The 11,097-nt window shown below is 32.8% G+C and overlaps 1 protein-coding gene across 1 annotated transcript; it reads right to left on the bottom strand.

Moving 5' to 3' along the window:
- LOC109805886 (putative bifunctional methylthioribulose-1-phosphate dehydratase/enolase-phosphatase E1) lies at nt 1-7,738 on the bottom strand. The gene is made up of 12 exons (XM_020368154.3): nt 7,421-7,738; nt 5,853-5,989; nt 5,248-5,343; nt 4,360-4,479; nt 4,127-4,216; nt 3,822-3,998; nt 3,276-3,431; nt 2,487-2,636; nt 2,310-2,411; nt 1,287-1,396; nt 1,085-1,203; nt 1-205 (listed from the first exon to the last, which is right to left on the bottom strand). Exons 1-12 carry the CDS (start codon nt 7,638-7,640, stop codon nt 114-116), a joined length of 1,569 nt encoding a protein of 522 aa, XP_020223743.1. The 5' UTR covers nt 7,641-7,738; the 3' UTR covers nt 1-113.
- Nucleotides 7,739-11,097: the final 3,359 nt, after the last annotated feature.

The raw sequence follows: 11,097 nt of genomic DNA, 5'->3' as shown, positions 1-11,097 counted from the left end.
TCAAGCAAAATATATTACATTATTTTATTTATTTATAATAAGAAGTGAACGTTACACTATCCTTAGTTATGAAAACATATTTAATGCCATTCAAGATGACTCTGCTACTAGTCTTAGATGTCCGAGAAGGATTTGATTGTCTTGAAGCCATGATTGTCAGGGAGGGGTCCATTTCCAGGTCGAATAGAAATTATCACCTCCAAGCCTGAAACAGGACAATTGTCAACAAATCTACGTGCAGACAAAATGAGCAATTTCTTATTTGGTCACATAAGTGGGATCCTAGGGAAATTCCTCTACCACACCATTTCAGGGTCATACTAACACCATTGCCACTTGTGTGTATATGTATGGCCTACACAAATGCTAACTGCAGGGTGTTAAATCTTGATTTTTGCTTGCAGTTAGCCCCTAAACACACGTAAACAAAATCTATCACTGTGAATATGGGTGCAAGTAGATGAAGGACTAAAAGGGCTGTATAGATAAATAATTGATATCAAATTTCAACAAGTTTAATTTATGTGAACTAATAGGATTTGACCGCTCAATATCATCCTATTTATTAATTTGATATGATTTAGTGATAAATTAAATTCCTATTGAATGTCTATTTAAGAATATTATACACTTGCAGGGGATAGAAGTTAAACTCATTTTTTTTTTGTTCATTAGTAAGGAATTGCTAATCTTGAGAGAGTTTAAAAGATACCAAATAGGTAGGCATTCCCTCCCAACTTAAGTTTTCTATTTCATGTAATAAACAATTTTAAACTTGTAATGAATCAAATTTAAACATTCAAATAAAGGGTTAACTTTACGCATTCTTCATTGCAATTGAAAAGAATCAGTTACTATAATTATGTGATACTTTTTAGTATACGGTTCAATTTACTTCTAAAAAATAATTGCTTAGTTTTGTCTACTCTACAAGTTTTGAAGAAAAAAAATATATTATTTTTCCAAACATAAGCTATGCCAAACCCAAACATGGGCTAAGTTTATTGATAATGTAACAAGTTTGAGACATGGTGGATAAAATTTAACTAATATATTAGGTGATGGACTAAGAAAATGCTCATACCTGCTGCCTTTGCAGCTGTGGCTTCTTGATATACATCAGTGACAAATAAAATATCTGATGGTTTATCAACACCAAGTGACTCAGAAATTTCAACATAACTGCGGGTCTCTCTTTTGTTCCTGCAAAAGAGTTTGGCATGAATGTGTATCTTTAGACAGGAATCGTCAAGGGAAAATATGAAATATCAATATAAAAACATTACCCCACTGTGGTATCAAAAAACCCAGATAAATATTTTCTTAGGTCTCCATGGTTCGTTTTTCCAAAAATTAGCCTTTGAGCCAACCTGCTTCCACTAGAATATATGTACACCTGTTGCATAGATCAGAAATAGCAATTCAAATGTAAGAAAATATGCTTTCCAAACAACAGATGAAAATGTGATTGGTCTTTATTTCATTCTTGAGCAAACAGAAAGTAACAATTGCCTCACCCTAACAAACGTTGCCCGAGAACAACAGAAATACACTAGAGAAAAAAGACAGATAGGAGGCATTCAATGCATAGACATGTTACATGCTTGGCATCTTGGATAACAGAATTCCAAACCTAAAATGGCTAGATACAAGACATCTAGTATTTATGTTTTAGACGTTCAACAGTACCCTAAGCAGAAAGATTAGTGCCTCAAAGGAGTGAACTGTGATGCTAGTTCTTCAGGCCAATTCTTTGTGCATATTCCTTGATAACTTGATAGTAGGCCCTTAGCAGGACCACGGGTGAGTCAACATGTGACAGAAAGAGAAAAAGAATGGTACTATTATACTATGGTAGGATAAAGATAAGGATGTAACGGATGGCTGGCAGAGTTAAGTATCGCAAAGGAACTCTGCCTAGTGGGACAGTATCCACTATCCACACTGGGCCCCTAGACCAAACCAAAGAAAAGAGGAGAGTGAATATAGATGATTGGATTATTTATAAATAAAAAAAAGGACATAAATAAAATAATATAATTGGAAATTCAATTAAAAGGGTTAAATTCTCAAGGGTTTGGAAAGGCATCATATGCCCAGTTGCCCACACAGCCACACAGGTTCTGCATTTAGCTAATAGAGGTTATCTCAACCAATAATTATCTTATACCCTTGTACCCAACATTGGCATCTTGTTTAAGCATCAAATATTCCAAGGGTCAAAATGCAGGAAAATAATTAGCAACAGCTATTGAGAAACTCAACAAGTGAACTGAAAAGTAGAAGAGCTAAGAATCAGCAATAACAACCTTTATACCCAAAGCATGCCACTTTTCTAGAGCTTCTGGTACATCATCATAAACTATTCCCTCCAATTCATTATTCTCATAACCAGTTCTCCATATATGACCCTGCATAGCTAAATGTCAGCAATATCACAAATATGGATTCAGCAGAGGCAATTCAACAACAATAGGTTTAATTACCTGCAACTCTTTTAAGGCAGTGATTTTTCTATCAGCTTTAATCATAGCATCCACATTAGCAACGATTGCAGCAATGACTTCCTCTTTCCCAGCATCATCTGGAGGGATAGGAACAGCACCTGCAATGCCTTGTTCAAGGTCACTTTGAACCTGTTATAAAAAATGAATGAGAAGTCAATGGTCCAAATTCTCTAAACACAGCATATACATAAAATCTCTAGATCTCAGTTAAGTGAAAGCTTATTATTCTTTTGTTTTGAGACAAACTGCTCTGGGGAAGGTGGGCTGGTTCCTGGCTTCCATACTTCCCTACTATTACCATAAAGTTTACATGTGCAACTTTAGGGAACACTTCCATAATACTTGTTTTTACCATTTCCTCTACAAATTCTTGAAAAATGAAACAAGATGAAAACAGTGGTTTTTTTGTAATCATTGGTGAAAACATAGAAACTGAAAATTAAAGAAAAAAACAAACTGAACACACCCTTATCTTCCTGTTCATCTCTTTTCTACAGGGATGGACCACTTTTATGTAACTTTATGCTTTAATAAGCTCCAACAAAGTATAATCATTTGAGGAAGAAATGAATGATATAAACAAGACACACAATTTGGTCATGAATGTCTTTAATACTCATGGACAGTGTAGTTAAAAATCACAATCCCACTCACATCTCCAACATATCATTTCAGTGTCAATAAGGTATAACATTCCATAGTAGTGTACTGCAATCATTAATTGCAGGAATATAAATACTTTAACCATACAACCTATAATAATCTTACTTGGGAACGAAGCAACTTGATATCAGCTTTAGTATCAGGGGTATCATATGTTAGAGATAGATGCTTCCCAACATTATCACGGGCATATGGGAAGAGAACCTCTGAAACAAATGATATGGGAGTAGTAGTTCCCTCAATGTCAAGAACAATGCAACGCTGCAAACCAAATAGAGATAAAAATCAACAAATTAGTTTGAAACTATTAGACAATCACTGCAAGATATGTGAAGCATCGTATTTTCTATGAATTGGGAACTGGCATTCTCAGTCAACTGAGGATAGAGGATTTTGTTTCCAGAATTTAAGGAAATAGAAATATTCATAAATATAGGGGTTGTTTGATTTGAGAATGGCTTCTCTGTTTTCACTTTGTTTCCTGTTCTCAAAATTTTATACATATTTTCTGTACAAACTTTTGAAAACAGGAAACAGTGAAAACAAGGTGCCATTTTTTGTAATTAAAAGTGAAAATAGAAAATGAATAGAAAAAACAGCCCCTTGGTGATCTAAAGCTTTAAACAGAAAGGGAGGAATATGTGAACTTACTGGGAATGGATCAATTTCACCATTAGATTTCCTTGCCTTAACTGACACATTTGACTCCCCAGCAAGAGTTAGACCCCTTCTTGCACTTTGTATTGGACCATGATTTGGAGTTGACCAGTCCAATCCCATTTGGTGAAGCTTGATAGCAGCATCAAAGAGGTAATGGTAACACTCAGACTGAAGAAAAAAAAAAAGTCTGTTTAGAGGAGCATTATATTTTATGGAAACTCCAAGCAGAATGCTAAGCAAAACATATTATACGCAATTGAGTGCAGTCTTCCTGGGGAATGTAGATTAGAAAAAACCTGAGTTTTAGCACTGATCCATGAGTCTCCCCAGACAAATACTCCATGGTTGCGAACAAGCACAGCTGTTGCTTTTGGGTAGTCTTCAATCTACAAATTGGGAAGGGGGGGGGATAAAAAACAAAGCTATTTTATTTTTTTGGTTAAAAGTTGAAACAAAAAAGTAGATAAAAATCATCCAGAGTGCCTAACAAATGTTTAATGCATATGCAGAATCATCAGAAGAGACATACAGCTTTAGCAAAGGATTCTGTGAGCTGATACTCATAGGCCGTGTTCTCAATTATGGGGACCACAAGTTCATCATAATAACCATGTCCCTTGATTCCTTTTATCATTTCCATGTGAGTGATCTGCCATTTGTGGAGAGGACCAGAATCAAATGAAAATAGTATTACGGAAAAGAAAATAAAAGCATGGTACAAGACAATGTTAAAAAGAAACATATTTTAAAAGTATGTTTGGCCTTTTTGGAGCACCATGTAATAAAGTTATAACAACACAAAAACATAATCCTACATTTGATTTGGACAAAAACAAGAAACATGAAAAGGATGGAATATGAAGCTAAACTTTCCACTCAAAATAATGTGTATATTAGTATTTGTTCTGTAGAGAAGCTAAACTTTCCAGTTGCAGGCATAAATTTCTCCTTAAATGTGGCAAAAGCCAATAATTCTCAAGAAAGTTGAACATGTTTCAGCAAATAGCTAATAAGCATATCCAAATATAATATAGATGAACTGTAAAGTGCTCATCAATAGTCAATATTTCTACCTTAGGCTATCTCCAATTTCTTAATTATTTCACTGTTTTTCAGTGACATGCAGTGCTATTGTTTTCTAAAATAAGAATAGTGGATACAGGTTTTCAAACCAAGAGGATAACACAACCAGAGAGCAAATTAAGCCTCCAAGAAGGATGTCCCATGCCAGTCCTGGTTGGTATTATTTGGAACTTGCTTCGGACTTCTCTAAGATAAAGAGACTTTTTCTTCAAAAAAGATTCTTGCCCGCAGAGAATTTAGCACTGGACAAATAGTCTTATACCCAAGCAATGAGATTATTGCTCAGGTACATGCTCTCTCCAAAAGATTGCCAAACAAAAATCAATGTACTTACTCGAAACTCCTTTGATAGTGGATTAATCATTGTTACGAGACAAGATTCTAATCCATGACTGTGGAAAACAGCTGCAGCATCACGCATTTCATATGCCTAAAAGGAAGTGAAAGAAATGTATGAAGCATATATAGATTGCTAATTGCTAATTCATCAAGAAAAAGATAATATTCATAAGTTTCTAAGGTCATCCAACTGTAGATTTGACAAAACATAATTATTCCAATGAAAATTCAGTAGCAATATTCATTTTCCAAATAGTAGATATTTTCTGTTAGAAGTGAAAACTTACAGTTACAGATATAATAGAATTTATCAGATGTGATTCAAGCAATTGGTATGGAGCACTTATCAACCAAATGTCAGAGTTCATTAATACTACCATTAGTCCAAATGTCTGATACCATTATTGACCTTAACTCTTCGCTCAAATATTTCAAAAGAATAATAAAAACATATTGTACACAAAAAACAACTATCAAGACAACATATTGGGTACTTGAACGATGTCACATAGTATTGAAAAATCTCAAAAAGAAGAATGTGTATATCAAACTCTGATTCACTCAATTACAGTAACTAAAATAGTGTTAAACCAAACTTACCTTTCTGAAAAGTGGATCACAATCAGTACACTTGGGAGGCTTGTGCGGGTAAGGTTTAGGAGATGGAGCACACAAGACAGACCCACTGTGTGATAACACATACATGTCCTCTGGCTCCATTCTTTCTTTCTGAACCCCTGCACACATTTTTCAGCAAAAAGGAAGAACAGAATGAACCAATTGTCAACACATGATGATCGAATTCCGCATCTCTTGCACAAAGAGCCATATTAAATTCTAAAGGAGTGTCTCAAAGAGCATCTACAGTCCATGGATAAAAATAAAAAAGTGCATCTAGAGAGCTTATTTGAACTCATGAGAATGACTTTTAAATTATAATTCCTATAAACTCTTTTTTAGCTTATTTCAACAAGCTTCTAGGTAAAATTTATCAAAATAAGCTTTTTTTTTTTCTAATTTATATCATTAATTTTCATCATCAAATGTTAGGAGTCCCAAATTAAGTAGAATATAAAGTTCAATGTGATACTTAAGTCTTGAGGCTCTCCCACCTGATGGACTAGTATTTTGGGTTGGACTCTTCCTATGTGCTTAAGTTTTAACAATTGGTGCTTTCATTGAGAGTTAGGCTACAGAAAGGGCTTCTAATACTAATAGGATGAATTAAGGTGCAAACCAAATACAGATAGGCAAGTGAAGCCATCAAAGAGAGAAATGGGCCACCATTGGATCAATGTCGATAGAGTGAAAGCTACTGTAGACTTCGCTCCATGTGGGGGGTGACAATGTTAGGAATCCCACATTGAGTGGAACATGAAGCTTAATGTGGTACTTAAGCCTTGAGACTCTCTTAAATAATGGACTAGTTTTTTGGGTTAGGCTCTCATCATATACTCCTAACATCAAATGTTTAGATAAATTTCTCCATAATTACTTATAGATGAAGAAAATAAAAGCAGACTGAATCACACTTTTTTCATAAGTTAAAATAGGCTTTTAGATGAGGGGGTTCATATAAAAGTTAAAATGCAAAAGTTAATTTTAAGTTATGGACAAGGCTTAAGGCTTATTTTAAATAAATTTCTCCTTAAATACTTATAGGAAAAGAATTAAGGAAGTAAAATGAATTGAGCTTCTCTCCTATGTTAAAAATCTAGAATCAACTTATACAGTAAACTTTTATAGAAACTCTCATCAAACTTTTCCAAAAGCTAAAATACATAATTTGATTTTAACTTATGAAAAAAAAAACTTAACTAATTTTAACTTCTTATTTTTCTCTCAGAAGTGTTTATAGATAAATTTATTCAAACATGGCGTAATTCATTTTACTTTCTTAAATTCTTCTTCTAAAAATGTATGTTAAAAAGTTTATACAAACAGGATTTGAGCTATTTAATTTATCCAAACACACCTTGAGCAATGAGGCAATAAGCACGTATAATTAAAATCCAGTACAGTGTCCAAATTAACTAAACAAATCCAACACACAGCATAGAAGAATCTGGCACAGACCCAGAAACCAAAAATGCACGAAATGACAAAAGAACAGAAAAAAATCTGAACTTGGGACACAGAAAGGAGAAGGGTTGAAAGGGGAAAGATACCGGAAGGGGCCATGAGTATGAGCTGTTGAGACTTGGGAATGGAGTCATCGTGGACCTTCATGGTGATGCTGCCACCTGTCCCTGTGACCCATCCAAGGGTGTAGAAATGGCGACAGAGTTCAGCCATCAAAGCTCTGGTGTCCTTCACTGCCTTGCTTTCGAGGTACGCCTGAGACGACGTCGTCCCCAACTTCACACCGTTCAGACCAACGGCTGCCATGGATTCAATTCTAGAGAGAGAAAGAGAGTGAATGAATGGAGCTTAATTTGTAAGCTATGGTGTCGTTTCTATCTACATAAAGAGTGTCTCTTGATTGTGTCGGAATATCAAAAAATCTCAGTCAAAGAAAATAGGATACCACGGAATTTTTATTTTTTTAGGTGTTACAATTCAATTTGTAATCGTGGGGTTTAATTAGAATATTTGGTGCATAATTACAGAATTTGTTATTGCCGTTTTCTAAATTTTAATTAATAATTTAATTAAAGTGTTTTTATTTACTCCAAAAAAAACTTAAAATATTTTATCAAATAACTTTAATTTTTCACTCCACTCACTACCTATTTTGTTCTTGTTCTTCTTCTTTTTCTGTTTTTACCATGTGTTTGTTTCATTTCTATCCAATCTCATCCTTTTTATTTTCTACCAAATATAGGATATTAATAGAATAAATGGTCATTTTTAACTTTAAATTTAGAAGTTATATTAATTTTTTAAAACTAATGAAATGTTAAATAATATTCTAAAACAGAAATTGATATTCATAATAGTCTAAAATTTAAAATATGTGTGACTAAAATCATAATATTAAAATTTAAAACTCAAATCCACTTTTGGATTCTATAATTTTATAAATGTGTAATTTTGATCTTTCAAAAACAATTTATTGTAGTTCTTTTAATTTTTAAAATTAAACGATGTTAAATCACAATTAAGATTCTATCTAAAATGAGAAAGAAAAAATTGCCGTATTTGGTGATTTGTAAGTATTACTATTTGACAATTTACTTAATTATAAAAGAAAATAATAGTGTTAAAAATTAAATTTAAAATATGATATTTTAAATTAATTATAAATTTTAATTGAAATCAAAACAAACATAACAAATATATAGTAAAAATCAATGTCGTTGCTTATATAAAAGTGAACACAATCAATTATTAACTAGATAATGTCATTTACAAACATGACGACATTTTGTTTTGTTTAATTTTGATTGATATGTTAATATTAAACTAATGTTGCTTAATTTTAAAATTTAAGAAATGTAACATTGTACGTTTTAATAAATTATTATTGATTTTATTAAATATATGTTGTGTTGATTGTTGTTTTATGTTGAACAATTATGAAATTAGGAGATTCTTAATTAGTTTTTAGTTGTTTAGAAAGTTTCATTAAGTAGAGGTTCAGTTATGCCTTGAGTGAAGAGCATATAAGGTTTTTTTTTAAGAATTAAACTTCATAAGTTTAGTTCTTAAGAATCATAAAAGGATAAGTTAGTGATAAGTGTTATAGATTTGAGGTTTCTTTCTTCTTCCTTTAACCTTCTCGAGAGCGAGTGAATCCTTCCCTAAAGATGGTTGACTTGTTGTATTTGGATTCCGTTGTTGGAGAACCTAAAATCAAGTTGTGACGATTGTGGTGTAGAGTTACCTTGGTGAATTTCCTCTTCTTTCTTCTTCTTCTTCCTTGATTACTTTGATTTTGAGACAAGGGAAGCTAGAATTTCATCTCTTGTTGAATTATATAAATTGTATTTTGATTTACTTCCATAAAATTGTGGTTTTGTTGGTTGAATTTTGATAAAATGATTGATGTTGGGGTTTTGTTTCTTATGAAGCATGTTGAGAGAATTTGATTATTTGATCAATATTTGGATGCATATTGAATTTTTTGTTGGAAATAAGTTGTTGATGTTGTGTAGTTTATGTCTTCTTGAGCTGCATGTTGAATTTTCTGAATTTTAGGTACAAATTAAGAAAATTCATGAATTTTCTATGTGTAGATTTCATTATTATGTTGAGCGTGCCTTCATGGCGTTGGATGTGGCTTAAACAAGGGGTCCTCTATCTTACTCGCATTGAGTGTGAGGAGAGATAATTATTTCTTCCTAGATTGATGCTAGGTGCCAATTAAGTGACATCGAGTGTGAGTCGGGAAAAGGCTTTTTGCCTAAAATGGGGTTGAGTGTGAAATTTGACCATGCCAAGTGTGAGAATCTAGAGGTTCCCTACCTCACCCATATTAGGCACGAGTTGAATGGCACAAAGTGTGGAATTTGACCACACTAGGCATAAGAGTCGAAAGGTTTCCTACATCATCCATGTTGAGTGTGTGTTGAATGGCGTTGGATGTGAGTGAGGCAGAAAACTCCTTGTCTTAATGGTGTTGAGCGTAAGGTGTGTAGCGTTGGGCATGGACTTCCTAGTGAACATTTGTTGTTTAAATGATTAAGTAGTGAGCATGAATAAGTTAGTTAAATTTATTATATGTTGTATATTAATGTATGATGTTGAATCTTTATACATCGATTTAGGATAATGTATATAGGTGACTTAATGGTTGAAAATTAAGTTGAGTTTTATGTTGAAATGTTGAGTAGCTGTGTTAACAATACTTAAAGCATGAAGTTGTATTATGTTGATTGACTTAAGATTAGAAGAAATGTTTTTATAGTTGCATATCTCATTATGAGGATAATGTGTTGTAATATTTTGAGAGCCCAATTTGTTGAAAACCTTTCTTAAGAAGTTGACCCTTAAAGTAGATAGTTAAGTCTCCTTTAGGGCCTTAGTTGATGTAGTATATGGGCAAGATCAAGGCATACCAACTACAAGCGACCACTGTTGATCTATTTGTGGGCAAGGTCGAGACATACATGTATAAAGCAATCAAATGTTGATTTGTATGTGGACAATACCAAGACATACATGTATAAATTAGACAAATTATAGTAATGTACAAGATTGATGACCAAAATCCCTAACTACTTATTGGAAGGGTATAATATTTGGTAGGTAGTCGACAGACTATTCCCATAGATGGCTTAGTTATGTATAAGATTGTCGTGGTAGGCTCACACCTAAGTTGTTCTATCTTAACAAGAATACTAGACTTTCTTAGTCTAAGTGACAACATTTAAAAAAACCATGTTATCAGGGATTGGTATCCCAATTGACTGTTGATCTAGTTGGATTGAAAAGATTGAGTTAAAGGTTTGGTAAGGTCAGACCACTTAGACCACTCACCCATGTTATAAGAGATCTCCTAATTAAAATGCATAATAATACATGTAATTGATCATTGTCCATATGTGGTTTAATTGTTGAATAATTTGGGGCATATGTTATATTGTAGTGTTGTTTTAGTTGAATGGTGTATTAAGCATGTGATGTAACATCCCAAATTTTATACAATAGTTAATTATTATTTTTATATTTATGAAAATTATTTTCTTATAGTTATTAATTAATAAAAAGGGTTTTTATAGAACATTTTAGAGTTTTTTTTTAAATTATAAAAAATTAATTTTTATATGAAATTCTATTTTTTTAGGATCAGAACGGGCTGTTCTAAAAAGTGGAACGGGCCGTTCCAAATGATGAAAGTAAACTATTTTTGAAAAACTAGAACGGACCGTCCAAATTCGTAAAGAGGTCAATTTTAGTTATT

The sequence above is a fragment of the Cajanus cajan genome, chromosome 10, assembly GCF_000230855.2.
Source record: "Cajanus cajan strain Asha chromosome 10, NIPB_CcT2T_4, whole genome shotgun sequence".
Classification (NCBI taxonomy): Eukaryota; Viridiplantae; Streptophyta; class Magnoliopsida; order Fabales; family Fabaceae; genus Cajanus; species Cajanus cajan.
The sequence above is the reverse complement of the archived record's forward strand: the minus strand, read 5'-3'. Positions and strand labels throughout refer to the sequence as shown.